General features: G+C 37.2%; 1 protein-coding gene across 5 annotated transcripts in view; it reads left to right on the top strand.

Annotated features, from left to right (window-relative positions):
* The first annotated feature begins 19493 nt into the window (after nucleotides 1-19493).
* JPH1 (junctophilin 1) overlaps nucleotides 19494-25868 on the top strand; it is a 94389-nt gene continuing 88014 nt past the window's right edge. For all 5 annotated transcript variants that reach the window (XM_007486942.3, XM_007486944.3, XM_007486943.3 and 2 more), the window contains exon 1: nucleotides 19494-20015. In XM_007486942.3, the coding sequence (XP_007487004.2) occupies nucleotides 19637-20015 (379 nt within the window). In that variant the 5' untranslated portion in view covers nucleotides 19494-19636. The remainder of the gene's footprint in view (nucleotides 20016-25868) is intronic.

The following is a 25868-nucleotide window of genomic DNA, read 5'->3' as shown; positions in this document are numbered from 1 at the left end:
CCTTTTTTATTATCTCTTTTTAGGGTACAGACATATTAGTGGTATTGCCATATGAATGGTACATCTCAACCTCCCTCAAGTTGACCTAGTCATACCTGGTGCGGTAGAAATGTATTCCACTTATGTTCTGTCAATTTCCAAATTTGTAATGTTTTCTACTTCCATTCCATTCTCACTGGCATCACCCTATTCCACGTGACCCTATGTTTATTTCACTCCAACCACTCCCAGTCTACTCAAACCCAAATAAATTGGACATATATACAGCTGCCTAGAAGAATTTTCCTAAAATATTGTTTTTGGCAAGTAACTTCCTTTCCCCCTTTTCTTAAAAATCTTCAATGGCTTCTCACTGTCTAAAGGATAAAGTACAAACTCCTTAACTCACGATGCATGATGTGGCCCCTATTTACCTCTTCAACATTATCTCCCATTTCTCCATTTCATGAGTCCTATGTCCTAGCCAAACCCACCTACTCATTTTCCTCTTGTAGAAGTGTGAATTCCTGTCTGTCTCAGCTGTTTATGGGATTATATATGGAGAGCTTGAAGGGATCTTCTAGAAGTCATCTAGTCCAACCCTTGAATTTTACAGATAAGGAAACTAAAATTAAAGAGATTATGACTTTACACAGGCAATAATAAATAGTAGAACCAATGAGAACTGGGCTATGGAACTCTAGTCTATTTTGATTATAATTTTGTGTCCTTCCTGTCTGAGAATTTTCCTCTCTTGTTACCTAAATCTTTTCTTTTTCTTAAGTCACAGCTCAAGACCAACCTCTTCTATGAGGTATTTTCTAATCACCTCACACCACATGCTTCTATCCTTCCCTGAACTCCTATGAAGGTTATTATCTGTATCATTCATTTGACATTTATCATACTCTATTTTAGGGCAGCCAAGGGGCAAAGTGGATAGAGTAATAGTCCTGGAGATAGGAAAATCTGGTTTTTCAAATCTGGTCTCAGATACTTACTGGCTGGGTGACCTTAAGCAAGTCACTTAACCCTGTTTGCCACAATTTACCTCAATGGAAAAAGCTGGAGGATGAAATAGCAAGCCATTCCATTATTTTTGCCAAGAAAACTGCAAATACGGTTATGAATAGTCAGATATGACTGAAACAAATGAACAACAAATGTTCTATCTCTATTTCTTAGTTATTCTTTAGGAATACAAATGTAGAGTGGTAAAGGTCTTCAAAAGCCATCTCATTCAAACTCATTTTGCAGATAATGACACTGAGGCCAGGGAGGACATGTAACTTGGCCAAGATCCCATAGATAATAACATCAGAAGTGGAATTTAAATCCACATTCCACTACTCTAGAGTCAGTGTTCTTTCCACTCTACCATAATGTTACCTTTTTGTTGTACTTTACTAAATACAATATAAAACCTGTAAGAGAGGAACCATGTTTTACCTCAATCAGCAAATACTTAGCAAGTGTTTGCTATATACATATAAAAGAGGCAGCTAGGTGACTCAGTGGCATGTGCTGGGCCTAGAGGCAGGAAGACCTAGTTCAAATCTGGCCTCAGACACCTACTAGCTAGCTGTATGACCTTGGACAATCACTTAATCTCTATTTGCCATAATCTACTGGAGAAGGAAATGGGAAACTACTTTAGTATCCTCACCTCATAGTTCATAGAATCACTAAGAGTCACATATAACTGAATAACAACAGTGATATCAAAACAAATGCAAAAAATGAAAGAGGCCCTGCTTCTTACCTTCAAAGAACTTACATTCTAGTGGGGAAGTTAGCATGTACACATTGGGTATATGCAAAGCAAGTGCAAGATAACTCAGAGGGAAAGGCATGAGCAGTTAAAGGAGCTTAGTCTTAGGAAGCTAGAGACTGCATAAGGTAGAAGTGAGAGGGAAAACTTTCCAAGTGTCAGGGATGGCCATACAAAATCATAGATAAAGTGTTATCTGTGTATTGCTTTGTAGATAAGTATTGAATTCAATTATTACGTTCAAACATTTGAAGGATGTCATATGGCAGAATTAGACTTGTTTTATTAATGAAGACAACTAAGTACAAACAAGGGGTAGATGTTTTTCAAATAGGGAGATCTGGCTTCCATATTGAGGAAAATAATTTCCTAACAATTAGCACTATGCAAAAGCAGAAGGGGCTGCTTCTAAAAGTACTGGAGTTGGGGGCAACTAGGTGCCTCAGTAAATAAGAGCTAGGCCTAGCGACAGGATATCTTGGGTTCAAATCTAAACTCAGAATCTTTGCTGTGTGATCCTTCCAAGTCACTTAACTAAAACTGAGTATCCCTACTGCTCTTCTACCTTGTAATAAATACTTAGAATTTATTCTAAAATGGAGGATAAGGGTTGGGGTTTTTTTTTAATAAAATGAAATAAAAGTATTAGAGTTGCTTTCACTGAAGGTGTTAAATGGAATGTTTGGGATGATATAGTGATTCTTGTTTAGGTTTGGGTTGAACTAGATAGATGATCTCTGAGACCCCTTCTAATTCTCAGTTCTGTGATTCTGTATTCCAACTTGGTAACAGTATCTTGGATATAGTGCATATGCAATAAATGTTTGTTGGCTGACTAAAGTATTTGTGATTTTCCTTTTCTCTGGGTTTTCAGTGGAGTCCTGCATCTACCTTTATTTTCTTCCAACCTTCTAACTCTTCATAGCATTCCATTTCTAGTACTATTCTGAAAATGTTTTTTGTATTGCCCCATGAATCTGAATACACTTTGTCTACTGGGAGATTTTCCCATAAGAGCAAATAGAAGAAAGCATGCAGTATAATAAAGGGGAACCCTAAAGTAGCACAGCTGGTGTTTTTGTCTGAATTGTTTCTAAATGAGACTGTTAGCCCCTAGGGCAGGACTGCTTAATAATTATATATGATAAGTAAAGAAGTGGCAGGCAACCACACAGCCATTGTTAGCATATAGATACTTTTTTAAATGTAAAATTGAAGACAAAATTCATGCTCTATCACAAATTTCTATATTTAAAGACTATTACACCCTTCCTTTCAAGAGCTGAGATCTCATAAAATATGGGATTCTCAACAGCTGTTCTAGTTTTGCAATGTGACACTTCTTAAACTCAAACTATGAGTTACAAATAATTCACCAAAATCTGCTTATAAAAGATATGGTCTCTGTTTTCTTATATTTTGAAGTTGATTCAAACTGAATTTAGTCATACTCAAAGCAAGATAATAAAAATGGAATGTCTTAAACAGTCCCAATTATATTTCCTTCATACACAAAGACTTGTAAGCATTCTTGTTTTTTTTTAAATTTCACTTCCATTTTAAAATGATATTTAAACTTCACCACTCTGAATCACAGAAATCCTTCATGGGTTTGAAAAGTATTTTTTCATAGTTGAAATTATTTCCCCTTGATTCAGACTAGATATACTTACACAAAAGAAGAGAATAGAAATGGTTTTATGGTAACAATTATTTTTCTCTCAAGTAAAAATTGTTGATACTCTCTTTCATACCTAATTTGATACTGGCCTAAGTAGTCAGCTTTCACTGAGTCGCTGTGACCAAAAATACTTTTATCACCTAGTGATGCACTTTCCAAGGGAAGGTTTATATATAATACCAATAACCATCCCATTCTAATGCCTAAATGAAATTAAAACATTTTATAATATTTTGAAAAGAAAGATTAAAACAAAGGTAAAAATTTAAGGCAGCAAAGCAAATACCCCCTTAATGATGGTCCAACAGGCATTAAATATTAAAATCTTAGGCTATTTACTAAAATGGACATTTCTTCACAGCAGCTATTATAAGATTAAATTTAAGAAAAAAAATGAAGAGGAAAGAGAGAACAATGATTAGCTCATGTGCATTTATTGGTTTTCCTTTCTCACTTGTGAAAGCAATACATCTTCTTGCTAATCTCAACTTTAAGGTAAAAATCAACCTTATTATGGATCAAAGTAGCAAAATAGTGAAACTACTAACTGTGGCTCTGAATGAATGTGCAACATTTGTTTCTACTGCTTCACTGTTACCCTATTGCCAGCTTCACAATTCTTCACAATCTCTTTCATCTTCCTCTTCATTCATTCAAGAAATATTGATTAACTGGCTACTTTTATACTATTAATAATACAATGAAAATATATAGTTCCAATTTACATCGTTTACAATCTAGTAAAAGAAATTATATGAAATTTGTAACCTAAGTCTGAGCCTTAGCCACCCACTATAAGAAGTCTGTACTTACAAGAAACAAGTCCAATCTTGGGTGCTTGATCCCTAAGGATCCATTTACCCTCCTTTCTAACTAGTTGCCCTGACCTGGATTAATCCAGAAAAGGCTCCAAAATTTAGAAAATACAAACCATAACCACACATCTTAAGTATAACCTGTTTGATGTTTCCCATTGGACATTGGCAGGATATCCAGATCCTACACTGGCATTCAATGTTTATATAGTCCTTGGGTATAGTACATTCTTTATTTTACTCCAGAAAAAATATATAAGATGCAACTTTAAGCAAATACATAAAATGAAAAAATTAAATGGCCTATCAATCCCCACCTTTACTGGGACCCAAATGGACCTGAATTTGGGGTAATACATCAGCCCTCTGCCTTCCTGCTAAGTTCCCTCTTTCCCAGAGTGTACCTATACAGTCTCCCTTAGGCTTGTAATACTTTCCTGTGGTTTAGAGACTCTTAAAAGGCAAATATGCTTTGGAGATTACAGAATAAGTTCCTCATCAGACCTGTACTGTCTATTTCACCCACTGGCTTTGCTCTCCAAATAGAATGTTATGTAAGAACCATATGGACCATCCTCTTCTTTTTTCACGGAGTATACTTCACTAGGAAATCACTGTTTGGAAGACACAATTCTTGAACTTGGAGTTATTTTCAAAGTGATTCCCAAGGCTGGTTTAGAAATTTCTGTCATGTCTGACTCTTCATGATCCCATTTGGGGTTTTCTTGACAAACACACTAGAATGGTTTGCCATTTCCATCACTAGCTCACTTTATAGATTGGGAAACTAAGGCAAACAGAGTTAAGTAACATGCCCAGAGTCACATAACTAGTGTCTGAGGTCAGATTGGAACTCAGGAAGATGAGTCTTTCTGACTACATGTCCAACATGCTATCTATTTTGTCACCTACCTGCCTTCCTAAAGCTAGTACCAGCCAAGAAATCACTATTCTCTTCTAGAAGGCTATATTCCAAGATCACAGTGCCCAATGAATTCAAAGTTCATTTCCCCCACCCAAAATAATTAGATACACATACTAAGAGATAGTTGGGATTTATTAGGAATGTCCTTGAATTTCTTTCTCAGATTATATGCACAAGCATATGTCTTCCATAAACATAGACTACTCTTATAAGCCTCCATCATTGCTTCTCTTAGGGAAAGGAGGAGGGAGAAAAAAAAATCCCCTCTCCTTGCTGCATTCTGGAAGATGGTGTATGGAAAAAAGTAAAGAGTCACTCAAGAGACCTCTAGAGAGTATGAACACTGATTTATAGGTCAATAGCATGGAAAACTGATCTTATCAGGTATTGCCAGTGTCCTGTCATATCTCCATATCCTAGTTCTTGCCCTGTAATTTCATTGTGTATGTGTGTGTGTGTGCATATATATATATATATATATATATATATATAGTTATATTTAAAGCCATGAAATTGGGTACAATTGTCAAAGAAGAGTTTGCAAGAAGGAAAAAGGAGTGCGCTAAAGTACAGAACCCTAATGAATATGAATATTAGGGAGTAGGAAGAGAAGTCAGTGAAGAAAATAGAGAAGCAACAGTTCAGGAGATAAAAGGTATAGATTCAAATGTATCCAGGAGATTAAAGCAGATAAAAGCTCAGAAAGTACTATTGTATTAAACAAACAGATTGTTTGGTGACCTTTGAGAGAATTATATAAGGGGAATAGTATGGCAGTTAGGTGACAAAAAATAGAGTGCTACATTGGAATAAGGAAGACCTGCGTCTGATCTGCCTTAGTCATTTTCTATCTCTGAGGCTAGTCAAGTTCCATAACCTCTTTTTCCTCTCACTCTCATCTCTAAAATAAAGAAATTAAATAATATAGTCTGTAATAAATCTATGATATGTAGAATATAATTCTATATATAAAGGCATGTTGAGGGATTAAGTAGTAAAGAAAAGGAAGTGAAATAGACTTTTCTTTTCAACAATGAGTTAAGGGAAGTATTTAATTTAGCTATGACTATTAACATTATTAGCATCTTATCTATGAAAACTGAAGTCTCCAGATATGATTGCTTGGAATTCTCTGGAAAAGAGTATTATAAGTCCTTAAGTTTCTCAAGAAATCATAGCAACAAAAATAATAATTGCTTACATTTTCAGGTTTTTAGTACTTTATACTCCTTGTAGTTTGGTGTTGAAAGTACTATTATTTGCATTTTACAGATGAGAAAACTGTGGCTCATACAGGTAAAATAACTTGCCTCAGGTCACATGGTTCATAAGTGAGGGAGTAGGAACTCAAGTTTGAGTCTTTTAAATCTAAATCCACATACTCTTTCCACTGTGCCACATACTGAATGTTGGTAGATAGATAATAAAAGGATAGCTAAATAAAATAGATAAAAAACAGGGATAATAGAAATAAAAATAACTGATATTTATATATCACTTTAAGGTTTTCAAGTTTAATAACCCTGTATCATCCCGTTTTACAAATGGGTAAACTAAGATTCAGGGAAAATGGCAGCATAGTATTATTATATGTTGTCTGAAAGCACGCTGGTCTTAGAATCAAGAGTACCTAGATTTATTTATTGCTTACTACTTCTGTAACATTGTCATTTAGTCACTCTGGGTCTCAATTTCCCCATCTGTAAAACTGAATAATAGATGGACTAGATTATTTCTAAAGTCCTTTACAACTCTAAATTCTGTGATTCTGATTTGCCCAATCCAGGTTAGAAAATTAATTAGAACAGAACTGGGATTCAAACCCAAGTCCTTTGAAATCCAACTTCAGTAAAAAGAGTGCAAACTTCAAAAGAGGAGGCACTGTTAACAGATGGTGGAATAACAATTAGGAGAAAGAACAACTTTGGAAGAAAGACTTCAGAAGGAAATTTTCGTTGAAGAGAAACCAATTAAGGAAAAGAGTGAAAGGCACATGGTCATATTAAAGAGGAGGGTACAGGAGAACTTGTTCACAATTTAACACATGTTTCGGAAAGATAGTAATAAGGACTCCCAGAGTAGTAGAGGGGTAGAGAGTCTGGGGATAGCTTTGAGCTGGAAAGGAATATGAGGGTGGGATAGGTGGATATAACAGATAAAAGAGGTAAAGGATACCAGATGTTTGAAGTAGATGAAAAATTGATCAAGGAAAATGAGGGTATTGAGAGTAGAGTTGTTAAATATATTGAGCCAATGTGATTATATTGAAAAAGCTTGCAGAATAGCCTCCTAAAAGTCCTAATCAAATTATGTGTTATCCTAGTCCCAAAGCCCATTGATATCGGACTCACTCCTCAAAGGTGATAATCAATGTCTTATACCTCTGTCATCAGTGGAGAGGATAATCAGAGAAGGAGAGAGCTCTGATCTCTTTTGTTTTCTAATCTTCTTCAAGTTTTCTTTAAATTGCTATGTCTTTTCAAACGTCTACTTTAGGTTTCCAGCATCAAGAGGTAAAGATGGACAAAAAACAACTCCAATTCAGGTTGCTGAAGGAAAATATTTGGAAAAAGCTAAAATGAGAGGATCTGGCAATCTGTATCATAACCTTATCCCTACATTGCTATACTAGATTTTGAGGAACTTCCATTTGAGATCTAGTATTCTTTCTTGGTTGAGTTGAATTACCATGTTTCCAATGGGAGAGCTTTATTCTGTATTGTCTGGTATATATTCTCAGATGTATATATTCTCTGATTTCTGTTTTGCTATTGAATTTGATAACTGGATTTTCTTTGATATTTGCTATGTGTGTTAATTGTGGAACTGGTACTTGGAGAAAAAGGGAGGTCAAACCTTGGACATAGAGGTAATAGTGATCAGAAATTAGCTTGAACCTGAAAAATCTCATCCCCTATACTAACAATTTTTAAGGGAGCAGATAGTTATAAATAGCCCAGTACTCACTTTCTCTCAGAGGAGCACAATGCCAAAGAGCCTCCAGCCCCAACTTCCTGCTTCCTCTCCTAGCAGGAATTAAAGTCTTCCATGGTGAATGGGGTGGGGAAGAAGAGGCTAGAGATAATTTATACCTCCTTTCAAGACACACAATGACATGCTACATACTAAGGACAGCCCTGGCAACACATGAGCCCTCATTACATATAGTTTCAGCTAATATAGGCTTTTGAAATTTTTCCTTTCCAGTAGGTGACCTGGATCTGGTGAAAAGACAAGTGAACACCTTGGGAGTGGATATGGGGTGGACAATAGGTGAGTTGAGTAATAACCCTCAGCAACTTACCTTTTCAAATACTTGGCTAGATCTGGTAAAAGCAGCAGGTTCTTGAATGGGACAAGCTGATAGAGAGAAGGAAACCTTACAAAATAATTTATATATTAATATTTTTGGAATGAAAATATGAACCATGAGCTTTGAAAATGGGTAATCTATATAGTGGTACCTTGATACACAAGCAATTTGAGATATGAACAATCACAATCAGGATTTTTTGCTTTAAGTCATGAGGGAATATTTAAATCAGAAGCTTCTGCCTGTGGGAGGAGCCCAAAGTGAATGAGGTAATCAGTACAAGTCAGATTAAGGAAATGTTGAGGATTTGAGAAAAAAATTAAACAGTTTATTGAAAAGACACAACCAGAAAAAGTTGCATCGGAGCTCTGTGCATTGTTGTTGTGCATTGGAGCTGTGTGATGATACTTGTTTCACACATTATTGAAATGCTCTGAAAGCGAGAAAGAAGCAAGTTTCCATGGAAAGGTTTTTGTTGAAATGGCCTCTAAGTAAAATCAAGGAAAGTGTGACAAAACAACCAAAATTCAATGAAGAAATTATGATACTTAAGTAAAGTGCTAAGTAACACATAATACAATAAAATATAACTCCTTTAGCTGACAGTGACCTGTTCTCTGCTTTTTATCATATTAAATCCACTGATGATTCTCAAGATATAATTAAGATAATTTTAAAAATAAACAAGCCAAAATGATTCTTAAATGTAATTTTAGGGAAGGGTATTTTTGGAAAGAGATATAGTATAAAACCAAAAAAATCAGGAAAATGTCATTTTAAAAAAACAACTAGATCAAAACTACACAGATCAGGCTGAAATATAAACACCTCCTTTAGGATATCATAGATCACAGCATACAAAAAAAACTTTTTTTAAACCAAAGCATTCTTAAGATGTCAGTTCTGTAAATGGAAATAAGTGATTTGCTATTGCTTTTTTTTTAGTTTGTTTCTATGTGTGACAAATAAATTAAACTATAAATGGTAGAACAGTTCTAAGACTAAAGGGTGCCACAAAAAAAAATTAAAGGGGGATAAGAACTGCTCTATTTAGGGAGGAAACCAGTTTCAAAAGAGGAGAGAAAAATTGGCTTCTGCATTCTCCTTGCTGTACTGCTTCTCAGATCAAACAGAACACCAAAATAGACAGGAATGTCTCTGATCTAGATCTGGTTTCTCGTCCATCCCACACCAATAGAAATGGAATTATGGCTTCACTTCAAATTATTAAGTTCTATTCTCCTAGGGCCTAAACTAATATCTAGTTCTGTCCAGGATGCTTAGTAGAGATGCATTAACTGATTTAGTTCATGGGAATAGTACTACTACCATACTTAACAAACCCACAGTTGTTTTGGCAAGTTGTGTTCTGATGAAAGTTCCAAACTTTCCTTGCTTGTTTGCTTCTTTGTCCATTAAGATTTTCTTTCAGTATTTCAGCAAATCAAACAGAAATAGCCAGCTAGTTGAGCTGAAGTTTACAGGGCCAATTTCCAGTTCCTTTTCTGGTAGGTTTAGTCTACTTCTTCCCTGCTGCCTTCGCTGACACCTGCCCTTATATTTTTATCTGATTATCAAATGTCTGGTGAGGGAACACTTGGCAGCATTAATGTTCATCCAGTCATCCAAAGGCCACAGAGCTGAAGGAATAACATGAATACTCTGCAATGCAATGTCCTTGAAAGTCTGCCTCCTTAAGCCCAATGTGACACATCAAACTCTTCCTATGTACTTTTCTTGCATAACTCAGAGATTCATATCAGATATTCTAGTACTTATTACAAATCCAGAGAATTAAGATCCTGTTGTTCTTCAGAAGACCAGTATAACACTTTCTCTCATCTAATATCCTTCTCATGGTCCAGTTTAATTCTTAACAGATCTACAGAATAATAATGAGGTTTTAGTTCTATATGGCATCATTCACTCAGCAAATATTTATCAAGCACCTATGAAGGATAAAACACACAAATAAATACCATGAAAATATAAATTCATATGAGAGATACAATAAATAGATGATCACTTTTTATCATAAGAGGATTGGAATCAGGAAAGTGTCATAGAACAGCAGAAATTTGAACTGCACCTTGAAGGATGAATAGAATATCAATAGGTGGAAATGGAATATTGGTTAAAAAGGGCCATTGCAGATTTAGGAAACCACATTAGTAAAGGAATGACAATAGGAAAGAGCATGAAATTGTTTAGGGATTGGGGTTAGAGTTAGCATTACTTTCATTCTTCTAAACTTGATATTCCAGTTCCCACCTCCATGCATTTGCATAAGTCACCCTCCAAGCCAATAATGCACTAAGGATCTTACAGCTGAAAATTTCCCCAGAGGCCATCTGATATAAGCACACCTGAATGAGAATCCCTGCTAGATTTAATTTAACAAATAGTAATTCAGGCTATTTTGAGGATCTACAGTAAGGGGGTAGGGGTCCACTCCCCACAATCATGAAGAAGTTTTTCTTTACATCAAGCCTAAAACTACCTCTCTGAAATTCCAAATATTGCTCCTAGTTTGGCACAACAGAAGCAATCAAAATAAATCTTCAAGGCTTAATGCCATCAGAAAATTAGAGGCAGCTACCCTGCTCTGCTCACCATTTTGGCTACTCCTCAAATTTATCAATGTCTGTCCTAAAATGTAGTACCTAGAACTAAATACAATACTCTAACTGTATAATTATCAGGGCAGAATACAATACAACAATCAATAACACAGCCCTAGACACTATGCCTTTTCTTTTTTTAACCTTTACCTTTGGCAAGGGCTACCCAACTGGGATTAAGTGACTTGCCCAGGGTCACAGAGCTAAGAAATGTCTGAGGCTAGATCCTCCTAACTCCAGGTGTGGCACTCTATCCACTCCCTGTGCTACCTATCTGCCTCTACTATACCTTCTTTAATGTGACTTAAATTGAATTGTCATTCTGGACCATTTTCCCATCAAATCCAAAAATCTTTTTTTAGATGAGATCCTGTCTACACAGAACTCCACCTTTAATGTGAAAGCAATCAGCAAATTGATTATCTAGTTATGTAAGAATTTCTATGCACTGCTATTAAACTTCATATGATCAGAACTGGCCCAACATTCTAGACTATTAATATATTTTTGGATTCAATTTGTATCTTATTCCAAGTCAGTGATAAAATAATATTAAGAAGAGGGTCAAGCATGATTCCCCGGTATACTCCAATAACAACTTCAAAGTTGACATGGAAACATTCATGACAACTCTAGGTTTGGTCAGCCAACTAATTCTGAATTCAATTAACTTTACAATTTTCTAATACAAATTTCTCCATCTTGTCCATAAGACTAGCATGAGAGACTTTGTCAAATTCTCTGCTTAAAAATATATCATATATAATATTTATATAAGTATATGTATAGATAAATTTTACATGTATATGTTTATAAACTTGTATACCTATGTTTATAGATAGATAAACATGTAGAATTTCTCTCTTCAACCACTCGGAAACTATTTTATTTGAATAGTACTTGAATATTCAAGTGACTCTGTGATCATATCTATTTGGAAGTTTACTTCAGCTATGCACATCACAGCCCTCCATACCTGCCATCAGCCAACAAACATTTATGAAATGTCTGCTAGGCACTATGCTAAGGGACACAAAGAAAAGCAAAAGACAGTACTTGTTCTCAGGGAGCTCCCAGTCTATTGGAGGAGACAGCATGCAAACAACTATGGACAAACAAGCTATAAATAGGATGAATTGGAGATAATTGACATAGGGAAGAATCTAGATTTTAGGGGAATTAGAAAAGGCTTCTCATACCAGGGGGCAGAAATGTTGAGAGAAAGTTATAGGCATGATGGACGGTCAATGAAAATGCTAGGTATCCAGAAAAGTGTGTCTTATGGTAAGAACACCAAGCAGACCAGTGTTAATATGGCAGTGGGAGCTGGGGTAGGGGGAAGAGGAAAAAGGAGGAAGTGGAAGAAAGCAAGATATAAGAGAACTAGAAAGATGGGAGGGGGCAGTTTTTTTTTAAGTACTTTGAATGAAATAGTATTTTATATTTGATTCTAAAGCTGATAAGGAGCTGATGGAGTTTATTGAGTTGGGGGAGGGGCATTGTCAGATCTGTATTTTAGGAAGATTAATTTGACAGCTAAATGTAGGATGGCCTGGAATAGAGAAATACTTGAGGCATAGAGACCAGTTAGCAGGCTGTTGCAATAGTCCACATATGAAGTGATGAAGGTTTGTCCCAAGATGATTGCAGTATATGAAAAGAAATGTGCTGTTAAATGGTTAACAACCTCCAGGGGGGAAATATTCAGATACAGCTTTAAATTTCTTCTGAATTACTATTTTTCTCCATCATTTTCTTAAATCTAGACAAACAAAACAATAAATCAAGCCTTGTTTACAGTATTTGCTGATTTCCAAGATGTAAGTGCTCAAACTGAAAATTTAACAATCATTTGTCTTAATTCTATATGAGTTAGCTCTATCACACCCTTTATGAGAAATGTAACAAAGGCAAGAATGACAGGCCTCGACAACTGATTATATATGGAGAAGGGTAGAGAAAGTAAAGAGCTGAAGACAGGTATTTTAGTTATCAACTTGAGGGCCTGGAAGGATAATGGTTTCTTGACAGTAACAGGAAATTTGGGAAGGAGAAAAGACTTAGGGGGAAAGATAATGAATTCAGATTCAGACATATTGAGTTAAAGATTTCCAAAAGACATCCAGTTTGAAAAATAGGCAATTGGAGATGTGAGATTAGGACTAGATAAGTACATATGAGAATCTTTATAATGGAATTAATAGAAGCTGTGAAGATCACCAAGTGCATCAAGAGGGAAAAGTTCCAGGATAGAGCCCTGAGAAACATTCATATTTATCACATGTGTGATGTAGACAAAGATCTAGCAAAGGATCTGAGACTCAGTCAGAGAGTAGTATACCCAAAGCTTAAAGAGAAGAAAATATCAAGAAAAGCAGGGTGACTGACATTTGTCAAAGGCTGTAGAATGGTCAAAAAGGATGAATATTGGTGGGAGACTGTAGAGGGTTAAGGAGAGAGAAAAGTGGTAGCAGTATTGTAGATAATTTTGTCACTCCACTCTCCATCTGCAGCTCTGATTGATTTCAACTCCAAGTAACAAGATGCCTTCCCCTCACACCCACCCCACCCTGGCAAGGATAAACTGATAATTTCTAATCACCATGCTCCAAACTCGTCTGGTATACTCACCTCAGCCTCCTCTCTGACTTGGTTGAGCACTTAACCCTTCCCAAAGCCTTCCTTTTATAGAAGGCAGAAATTGGATTTTTCAGCCCACTCTACTCTCTGTAGTTCTGTTTGGTTTCAACTCCATGCTACAAGAGGTACCCAGTACTCCCAGCTTCCAGTATTCAGTACTCCCTTCAAAGCTTCTTTCCATGTGTTGCCTTCTCCATTAGATTATACATTCCTTGAGGGCAGAGGCCATCTTCCTTTTTCTTATTTGTATCCCCAGAGCCTAGCATAGTGCCTGGCATATAGTGGCACAGTGTTTATTGAATTTTTGAAGAAATTTAGCTACAAAAAAGGAAGGGAGATACTGGATGATAGCTAATGATGATTGATTGAAGTGAGGGTTTTTTGTTTTGTTTTGTTTTTAGGTTAGAGGAGATGTGGGCATGTTTGTAAACTGTAGGAAGCTGCTAGTAGACAGGGAAAGATTAATAATAAGTGAGAAAGGGAGGGTCGCAGAAGAGACAACTGCTAGGAAAGCCAAGATAGAATGGGATCAGTTGTGCTTGTAGAGGGGTTAACCCTGATGAAGAGAAGAGTTACCTCTTCATGTGAGACAGAAAAAAAGGAGTTACTTGCAGAAGGCATCTAGATGAACCAAGATGAGGAAGAGGGGGAAAGATGGGACTCTCCACAAATTGCTTCAGCTTTTTATCAATGAAATACAAATGGCAGGTGGGATAATTGTGGGAAATTTAAGGAGGAATTAAAAGATTTGGAAATGCCACAATAGTGAGTTAAAAGATGACCTCACGATTGATATTGTTGAGTCATTTCATTACTGTCCAACTCTTCATGATCCCATTTAGAGTTTTTTTGACAAAGATAGTAGTTTGTCAGTTCATTTGACAGATGAATAAACTGAGGCAAACAGGATTAAATTACTTGCCATGGGGTCACACAGCTAGTATCTAAGACCAAAATTGAACTCATGTCTTCCTGACTCCAGGGCCAGCACTCTATCCTCTGTACCAAATGAGGTAATTACAGAGGCATAAATTGTCTTGCCACAGTAAGGGCCCAGTTAAGATTATGTAACATAAATTTTAACCAAACATCATATTTTTATAATTTCTTCAGCTTCATTCAGTGGTACCTGAGTAGGAGGGAGGGTAGCAAATTGTGCAAATAATACAAGGATAAGGCTTGGCAGGCTGAAAAATGTCTTTGATAAGACAAAGAGGGAAGGGACTAGAGAGAAGAGGAAAATGTAGAGCTGAATTGGGTCCCTACGAGGTCAAGACAGGGAAGTAAAGGATGTACAACTAGTATAAAGGTAATGAATGGCCTGTGGAAGAACTGAGAAAACAAGAGATTGGGGGTCCCTGTGAGGATGAAAAACAGAGTTTGGAGTTGCAAGGCAGAAGAGGTAGAATGACAATAGATTACTATTAGAGAAAGATATTTCAGAATTTATCAATTCTGGCAATGATTTGTAGATGATGGAAAGATCTTTGTGTATAGCTGGAATAGGTCATGTGAAATGGGAAAGTGGAAGAATTAGGAAACCTGGGTATTCAGCTGAGGGAGTATCATCAATTTGTATGTTGAAATCCCCTGATATGAGAGCAGGAGTTGGAGAGGAGAGAAACACTGTTATTGAGGCACTAAACTCATTAAGGAAAGAAGTGAGAAGGGATTATTCCAGAGGCAGAAGAAAAGTAGTTACCAGAATTTTGATTGGGTAGTAAATGTGAATGGAATGAACCACAGAGAGAGGTAATGGAGTGCTAGTTTTAAGTAGCAAAGAGGTACAAGTGCATGGAGTATTTCAACTCTCTAGCCTCAACCACTGAGTACAGAAGTTTGAGTGAAAATTATCCATTAGGGAAGATATGCCCAGGGATCCTCAGGAGGCAACTAGGTTTCAGAGAGAGCCAGAAATATAGTCATGAAAAAGAAAATAATTTAAGATGAGAGTAGGTTTTTTTATAGAGCAGTTATTTCAGAGAATAGTGAAGGGGATGGTTAGACTTAGAGTAGGATTTGGGCAGAGGTGCTGAGGGGAATGGGAATAAGGGATTATCAGGGGAAGACAGAAAATAGGGTTTGGATGATTACCTATAGGAGTTCAGAAATACTGGGATGGGGAGGATAAAACTTGGTGAGTGTTTGCTAATCACTGAGGAATGAGTTCAACTAGGTAAAGCAACATCCCTAGGGAGTTTAATAAAGGTGGAGTCCTCTACAAAGCCAACTCAGATAAGAGTACTAGTTGATGGGAGTTGGGGGGGGGGGTGAAGAGAGGAAATGAAATAATGAGATTTCTCCTTTTCCTTCAAATCCAAGAAACCAAGTGAAATAGAATGACCTTTCCATCCTTTCCTATTTATCCTTGTGCTCCCATAAGTTTGCCACAGAAGACCCACACTCAATGTGCTGGAGATTTTCCTTTCATCTTCCTAACATTTTGAGGATAGCAATCAAGCTATCTGGTTCTCCATCTGTCATCATTATTGCTGGGTGAGCAACCTATCTTCTTATACAATTCTTTGATATCTTTTATTCTTGGACTTAGTTAGTGTTCTTCTTTGATTATATGTGATATCCTATTCACATCTCCCATGTGCCTCCCCTTTGAGTTTAAAGTGATATTTACTTTTATTTATGTGCAAGCAGTTGTAATTTTTGTCTCATTGCCATGTAACAACAATGGTAGAATATTTATATTAAAAAGTTGGGCATTTGCTTTCATGAGCTTAAGATCCATAAAGAAGTTTCATAATTTCTCAAAGGTAGCACATACAACTCTCCTGATGCTGTTCAGCTCTGAACCCAACTCATTATGTATCTGTATTATATGTCTCAGAGACAGATACATTCTAAGAGTTTGAATTTTTGGAATTCCATTCAAATATGTAGAAATTTGAGTAATAAACATTTTTATCCACTTAATCTTTTCTATAGGTCAAATTCCTTTGAGTTACTACAGGTCTTTTCTAGGAGACTGCAATGTTCTGGGGCTTGAAACATTCATTTACAACATCTTCCTCAAATAGGAGCATGTGGTAAGCCTTACCATTCACAAGGTTCCTCTTTAATCAAATAGTTACTTTGACTTATCAAAAATGGAAATGAGGAAATAATAGCATGACATATTCTTGTTAAAGTTATGTTGGTTCTTTGTAATGAACTTTTCATATCAGTGCTACATAAGTGTTAACTATTATTGTTAGGAAATAAGTGTAATTTTCTCCATGAAAGTAATTAAGTGACTTGTCCAAAAAGTCAATTCAATAAACCAACAGGTTAACTTCTGCATAGAACCCAAATACCAAAGTTTTATAGATCATAGTTCTTCTTTATTAAGTCTACCTCTGAATTTTCTTCTGTTGTAAGCTTCTCTTTTGTTTGTTTTTTAACCATAAACCCATGTGAAAAGTAACAAATAAAAATCCTAAAGTTATGTAATATGTGGAATTTAGTGATTTGATTCTGGCAGTTCTTTTGGTACTCAAATTCAAGCTAAAAAAGTTTCTAAGGTTATTCTATGTGTAACAAATATTAACAGCCTTTGGAAAGGAATAAAAAGCCTGCATCCCTGAAAAGTAATGCAATTATTATTACTAAAAAATTAAGTCCACAGAATTTTTCTGTGACCAATCATTTTTTAATGCAATGAGAAATACATTCAGCTATACATACTTTGAAATAGGTAAGCCTAAAAGATAGAACTAGGAGCAATGTGTGGGAGTTATGAAAGCAGATTGTGTAAAAACTATTACTTTAGGATGGACTTTTTCCTTAAGATGATATAGTAGAAAGGAAACTGATTCTGGAATCCAAAGACCTAGGTTCAAATATTCCACTTTTGACCCTTACTACCCTTATGACTTTGGGAGAATCACTTATTTTTCTGAACCTATTTCTTCATTTCAGTCACTCAATGAACATTTTTTAAGTGCCTATATGCCTGGCTCATAGGGCAGCTAGGTGAAGTGGATACAGTGATGTCCTTGGAGTCAGAAGGACTTGAGGATCAAATCTGATTTCAGAGCCTTACCAGCTGTGTGACCTGGGGCAAGTCACTTAACTCTTTTTTTAACTCAGTTTCCTCATCTGTCAAGTAAGCTAGAGAAGGAAATGACAAACCATTCCAGCATCTTTGTCAAGAAAACTCCAAATGGGGTCATGAAGAGTTGAAAAATTACTGAAATGTACCAAGCACTGTGCTTGCTTCTAACAAGCACTGGGGATACAAATGGGGGGGGGGGGGGATAGTTTTTTTTTTTTTGTCCTCAAGGACTTTACAATATAAGGGGGAAGGCAGTACACAAAAGGAAGCTAACAGTGTGGAGTAGAAAAAGGTAAGGAGAGGAAGGATTATGGAGAACTCCAAAGAAATCCAAAAAAGGGCAGAGGTAGGTGGGAAATGAAAAGAGTTGGATAGCTTGCCCCAGCCACCTGAAATGGAGGATTTGGAGTTCCTTGTTATACCCTCCAATCAGAGAGGCAGAGGGTGAGGTATAAGTACTAAGACTCATCTCTTAAATGAGGGGCCCCTGAGATTTTTTCCAGCTCTAAACCTATGACTGTAAGATTCTAAGAGTTACCGAGTTTCCGCCTTGGGTATAGATCAAGTCTAAGCTGGACAGCCCCAAGGAGGTAGGAGGTGAGAGGGAGGAATTCTAGAGGAGATTTCTGCCAAGGGTTTAGTTTGGTATAGTTATATGTTACACTTCCTATGTTAGACTGCAAGTCTCTTGAGGGTAAGTAATGTCATCTCAACTTTGAATCTTCCTCTGATTACCTGATTGTGCACAACTTGACGATCCCTTTTGGGGTTTTCTTGGCAAAGATACTGGAGTGATTTGCTAATTTCTTCTCCAGCTCATTTTACAGGTGAGGAAACTGGGGCAAACAGGATTAAGCGACTTGCCCAGGGTCACAAAGCTGGTGAGCGTCTGAGGTCACATTTGAACTCAGGAAGATGACTTGCTGAGGTCAGGCCCGGCACTCCATCCACTGCGCCACCTAGCTGCCCTGGTTACCTGGTTACACTTCATAAATATTTGTTGAATGAACAAAAAATTTATTGCATTTGATTAAATACGAAAACAGCTGCAACCATAAGTGTATTGAAACACCAAAATGATGTAACTAAAGCCTTACACAAAGAGTTTGCATTCAAATAGAGACCGTAGCCTGACGTGGCGCCCCTCATAGGAGGTGTTTAATCAACATTCGCGAAGAGATTAACCTGGCGCAAACGTCCAAGTCAGTACACAGAGAAGGTTCCTCCGCCTCCCCGCTCCAACACATAGAGGCACACGTGCACACCTACAAGCACAAACACCAATTCTTACTCGTGACTACACCAGACACACTCTCGTTCCCACTGAGGCAACAGAAGAGGTGAAAGCAAAGGCTGGCAGCAGGAACCAGTTCGACCACTCCCGCCAGGGAGGCGACAGCCACCGGAGGGGTTGGAGCTGGAAGAAGAAGCGGACTGAGGGGTGGGGGCGCAGAAGGGCCTGGCCTGGGAAACTCGGGGAGGGGACGAGGGGCGGTGCCCTGGTTCACGTGGGCGGAGAGCAGCTGAAGGTCGGTGTTTGAGGCTTGGCTGTCCTCTTGGGCTGAAGGCTGGCTGAGGAGGTGGCTTGGGAAGAGGAGGAGGAAGAGGAGGTGGCGGTGGCTACGCCCGCGGTGCCGGAGGCAGGAGGAGGAGACGGTGGCGGGGAAACGAGGGAAGACTAGGGTGGACGGGGGCAGCGTCGGACTGGGGACTGAAGAGGCGCGAGCTGCCCGGGGCGGTGTTGTCGGCTCGCCCACCCGCCCGGCCCCGGCGTACACCCTGCAGTGCCCCGTGCCCTCGGTGTCCGTGCCCCAGCGCGGAGCGCGCCTGGGCAGCCCCCTGAATGACGGGCGGAAGGTTCGACTTCGACGATGGCGGCACCTACTGCGGCGGCTGGGAGGAGGGCAAGGCGCACGGGCACGGAATCTGCACGGGGCCCAAGGGGCAGGGGGAGTACTCGGGCTCCTGGTCCCACGGTTTCGAGGTTGTAGGTGGCTACACCTGGCCCAGCGGCAACACGTACCAGGGCTACTGGGCGCAGGGGAAGCGCCACGGGCTGGGCGTGGAGACGAAGGGCAAGTGGATGTACCGGGGGGAGTGGTCGCACGGCTTCAAAGGGCGCTATGGGGTCCGGCAGAGCCTTTGTACCCCCGCCCGCTACGAGGGCACCTGGAGTAACGGGCTGCAGGACGGGTACGGCGTGGAGACCTACGGCGACGGAGGTGAGCTGCGCTCGCGGGAGTTCTGTGTGTCTGTGTCCATACGGCCGTGTGTATGTCCTCAAAAGGTGCTATGGTACAAGCCCAACAGGCACTTCGCTTCCTAGTCTCGGAGCCAACTAAGGCGGCTGGACTGGGAGTGAGGAGGGCTCGGCGCGCGCACACACATACACACACGTGCCAGGAAAGCTGCCCCAAACACCTGAATCGCCTTGTACTGCTTAGCAATGCCCTGCTACCCTCCTCAACATCCAAGAAAAAAGGTGGGGGGAGAGTTGCTTTGGTTTGGGAACGGTGCACTTGGGGTTATGGTCTATATACCTTTCCGTCCTTCCCTCAATCCTGGAGGAGGCAGTGTGTCCACTCCTTGGGGTTACGTGGCTTGAATGTACCTGACATAACGTCAGGTCCTCACTGCCAAAGGGAAGGCTGGAGGGCCAGCCTCCACCCCCGCGCAGAGCTCTGGCCCGGGAGAGCTGATATGGAAGGGGACTGTCACTTGAGATTGTCACATTACGTTCCCGATCTGTCCCAAACCCTCTCCCAAGCACTCTTCTGGAGAGAGATCGAGCGCACTTGAAAGCCCGAGGGCTTGGCGGCCCCTAGGCCCGGCATGTTGCTCTGGAGACCTGTAGTCTTTCCCAGACTAGTCTGGCTTCAGACAATATTTCAGTTCCAGCCCTTGTTAATACTCCGAAGTGGGAAAAAGAGCCCAGCAATGGAGGAGTGGAGCCTCAGATATTATGCCTTATTGAGTACCTTGTGCCGTATTGTAGATATCGGGGAAGAGAAATTAATCCCAGCACACTTTAGAGGAGGGGGGAAGAGGTCCCAAATATCATTTAAACTTAGTTCGCAAATTAGTCTCTTAAACTAGCATAATTTATTGCTGTACTGGAGCTCTAAATAGGAATTACCTAATTAAAAAAAAAAACAATTTTTAAACCTTTATCCTCTGGTGAAAAACAAAAAATTTCCGAAGTAGGAAAAATATATATCCCTATCCCTTGCCTAGGGTTGTAATGACTGAATTAGAAAGAATCCAGATTACTCATTCAAAATGCCAACAGTGAAATCACTAATATTTTTCTAGTCGTAGCCTAAATGCCATAGAAGGCAATGAATAAACTTATGTTAACGTGCATATAAATACCCTTCTTGTTGATAAGGCAAATTATTCCTTAACATTGGAGTTAAGAAAAATATAAATCATTAAGGTAAATCAATTGTCTGTATTAGAAAGTTTAGCTGGAGAAATCTCCCATATAGTCTTAATAACGTAATAGTCTGAATGATGATAAATATTACCAATTTTAACCAATTATTATTTTGAGGCCAAGTCATATCTAAGAGTTTATGTTAAGCATTAAGAACTCTTGGAAATTTTAGATATTGTTGTGATAGCACCTCAAACTCCTTTGAGCCTCATTCATACTTGCCTATGTGGAAGCTTATATAGTTGCCACTTACATTAAGAGAAAGGCATTAGCCTTTAAACTGGAAGTTCAATTCCTTTGCATGTTCCATACATAAACTATCTAACCTTTACTTTTTAGGTTATTGTAGTTATTTAGGGCTAGGAAATTATTTTCGTGTATTTGGGGGATGAGTAAGAGAAGGATTGCGAAAGAGGGGTTCCATGGTTCCTATAAATGGCATCATTTTGTAGGCTTATAGGTGGTGCAATAGAGACAGCACTGGGCCTGGAATCAGGGAGAGCTGAGTTTAAATACAGCTTCAGATACTTCAGTCACTGTGTGACCCTGGCCAAGTCACCTAATCTCTGCCTCGGTTTCCTCTTCTGTAAAATAGGGACACCTACTTTTCAGGATTGTTGAGAGGATCGAATGAGAAAATAATTGTAAAGTGCTTAGGCTGGCACATAGTAAGCACTATATAAATGTTAGCTATCAGTTCCCTTTTATTTGAATTCTAAGGTCAGATGTGTACACTCTGAAAATGGATGCTCAAATATCAATTAAGCCATTACCAGGTAGTTTTCTATTCAAAGCTCCATAATTGAATGTGAGATTTATTTACTAAGTGTATTTCATTACTCTAATATTCTCATACATTGTTAAAATTTTTATGAGTTATTTCTTGTAGTTTTTCTAATAATTAAAATTCTTAGGAGACAGTAAAAAAAGATTAGTGATTGGAGGAAGGAAGATATAGTTCCTGTTCCTCATTTTTGAAAAACATGGTTATAAACTATGAATTACTCTAAATGAATTTAAACTGATACGAAAGTGTATTCTAAAGTCTGTAAATTTAGGCCATTATGATCTCTAAAATCTGTATCATTTTCTAGTAACTACAGAACAAAAAACATAGGAAAAATTTTAATATACATAATATTGAAGTAGGTATTCAATGTAGCTTTTTATTAAGTCTTCCTATCTACATTAGTACTGTTTATTGTTTAATACTAATTTTGGGACTTTTATATCAGACATCACAGTATCATGAAACTTAACTTCACAACATGGCTCAATCTCTTGAGGGAGAGAGGCAGAGACAGAGAAGAGAACAGATAGATCAGATGATGTATAGCAATAACATACTTGCCATAGCCACTGTTGCTGTGTACAAATTCAACTGGTGTGTCTGAACTAAAGAATACTGACATACCTTTTATAAAAGTTTTCTCAAGATAAAAAATATAATCAACCTTGAAAATCTTTTTCTAAGACTTTCAGCTCCTTCCAAATATTATTTATAAACAGAATCAGAGTAGATATTTCTGTTTTTGTCTTTGCATATGCTTTACATTTGTGTCTTCAATCATGTAAGCACTCAATGACTTTTATTAAGTTTTGTAATTATTTTGGTTTTCCATAAAAGTCAAAGTCATCATGATATGGTGGGAAAAGTTCAAGTATTATCAGCATCTTCATCCTATAAATTAGAAAACTAAAAATCAGAAAGGTTAAGCTATTTATCCATGGCTAAATAAGTAGTAAGTGGCTGAACTTAAATTCAAATCAAGGTCCTTTGATTCTGAATTCAGGGCTCTTACCTCTCTGCTGTGCTGTATTTTATAGTAGTTCTATACGAAGACTATCTCATTACTTTTCTTAAAAATCAGTAACATATTCGTGAGTATTGTTGAGTCTAGACCATTTTATCTAAAGTAGGAAATGTTCTCTAAAAACTCAGCATGTTAATTAAGATAAAATTTCACTAATTAATTACTTAATTTTAAAGTACCCCTTTTCTTAGATGTCCTCTTACTGACTTTCACTTATCAGGAATCATAGATCAAGAACTGAACCAGAACTCTAGGACATCTAATGTAGTTCAATCCCCTCATTTTACATATATGAAGGAACTGACGTGACCAAATTCCTACAGGTAATCAGATCAGAGGTGGAACATGAGCTCAGGTTCCCTGACTTCAGAGCCAGTGTCCTTTCCACTGTACTACACTACCTAATTATCTATTACTACTTTTGCACATTTTGTCTTTTCCTTTGGTTTCTACCCATCATAAAACATTACTGTTGAGAAAAAACTTTCAAGAAGCTATTTCTACTCACTTGTGGCATACATATATGTTGCAGAGAAAGTTTAAAATCAAACTGTGATTAAAATTGATTTGAACCAGGTACCTGCCATAATCAAATGAACACAATTAGGAATGGTTTAAAATAGGGGTCAATGAAACAGCTAAACTAACAGTATTGTATATAATTTGTAATATTGTTATTTTTCTAAAAATGTTTCTAATTAATTACTTAATTTTAAAGTACCATATAAGCACTTAATACCTTTCATTAAGTTTTGTAATTATTTTGATTTTCCACAAAAATGTTGTAAGTCTGAATAGGAGAAACATTTTTCCAGGGTATCTTGTTCAAGAACCACAAACTGAATATTATTGCAAGAAATATTTAAAATATTTTATAATCACTAGATTGGCCAGGTTTTACTGTTAATCTAGATGTCTTCTACTCTGTACACAAGCAAAGGAAAATGGTGAGTTAAATTTTCTAGATAATGTTGCCCTCATTCCAAAAAAACTCTAGCATGAAATAGTGGATTCTAAATTACTATCTCCAGTGATAAATTTCCTAATACAAATGCTTACCTCAGCCCATCATTTTCATGATGTTAATGTGTATATGTGACACAAATTCTTTCATGAGAATGGAAAATGCAGTTGCTGAAGAAGACAGTACATGCAGTATTTTGGAAATGTATAGTCAAACTATCCAGAACAGTGACAGAAATAATGATTTTACAGTTAGGAGTCAAAAGGAATTTTGCTAATTAAGACTGAGAATTTTTAAGTTATGATTACAAAACTAAAGAAAGCTAGACCTTTAAGACTATATACATAACATATTTATGAGCTAAAATGAATAATATGGTTAGAACTGTTTTTTAAAATACCAAAAATATCATTAAAATTTTATTTGGGGATGGATAGGAAAGGCCTTGGAGTGTAATCCATGTGTAGGTTTTCTCTGTCCTATTTAGAAGAGTTGACTTTGATTTCATCACCCTAGTAAAAAAAAAAAAAAGATTCTGATCAACTCATGAAGATAATAGAATAATTGCCCTGGTTTTTACATTCTCATGGGTATCCATTTCCTTCTAAGAATCAAAAAATATGTCACATTTTTTTTATCTCCACTGTTGATTTTCACAAATAGAAGACACTAGTTTTAAGTTAGTAACAGAATTTAAAGTATTTCAGATAAAGCTCAGTATTTAAAAAAGAGCAAAAAGCATTTATTTAAAAATTGCTAAAACCTTGAATATCCATGAAGCTTCCCTGTATTGTGTTTTGTAATGTTGATAGTTCATTTCTTTGTTGTACTTTAGATATAGTGCTACATTACTTTGTGTTGGGTGGTTTGAAGTATATGCATGTATAACTTTCTTTGATGTTTAAATCAGGTGAAAAAGTAGAAACATGAGCATTTTCAGTGGCTAAATATTGAACTAAATATGCATATCATGAATTAAGCTTTTCTTAGGGATTTAAGGTAAGTTATATTTGGGGTAATATATTTTCTATTGAGCTACATTTATTTAGAAGATTTCAAACTATAATAAGAAAACATATTTATGATCACATTTATTGAGTACTTATAGATAATATGACACCCAACTAAGAACTATTTTATATTAAAAAGAAGTGATTCCTGTCCTCAAGATGGAGAGGTAAGATGAAAGGAATAAGACAGATGAAAATGAATTAGCATACCCATAATTATATCTAAACCTATATCTAAATATATACATATATTCATGAATGGATGTTATTAAATAATTTCAGAATGCCTCACAAAGAGAGGGAATTTGTAATAGCTATTAGAAGGACACAGGGTATATGATTCTGCAATGGAATATTAAATAGACTTTTATCAGAATTATGAAGGAGAGGAAAGAAGAAAAAAACTTAGGTACAAAAAGAAAATAAGTATTTATGCATGAACAGGTGGGAGATGAGAACCAGGACGTGAGATAATTTAATAGTTGGTTCTGAAGAGATTTGAATAAGGGTATGATTTAAAGGGAAACTGTATTTAATTGCTATGTATGACCCCGCAAAAAACAAAGAGAGGTTTGGAGCAGATTAGTGAATAATGTTATCCATTCAACAAATATTTACTAAATGCCTTCTATACATCACGCACTGGATTCTTTGTAGACACAAGAGATACAGATGCAAAAATAAAACAATTCTTGCCTTCAACGAGCTTGTGGGGAAGGGAACGTGTACAAATATAAGTAAATACAAAATATATACAAAGTAGTTTCCAAGGAAGAGGGCACTATGAATTGCAAGATTCAAGACAACTGGTGATGCTTGAGCTAAGCTTTGAAGGATGTTGTTCCATATGC

This window comes from Monodelphis domestica, chromosome 3 (assembly GCF_027887165.1).
Source record: "Monodelphis domestica isolate mMonDom1 chromosome 3, mMonDom1.pri, whole genome shotgun sequence".
Lineage (NCBI taxonomy): Eukaryota > Metazoa > Chordata > Mammalia > Didelphimorphia > Didelphidae > Monodelphis > Monodelphis domestica.
Note: the sequence above shows the minus strand (reverse complement) of the source record. Positions and strands in the feature narration are given on the sequence as shown.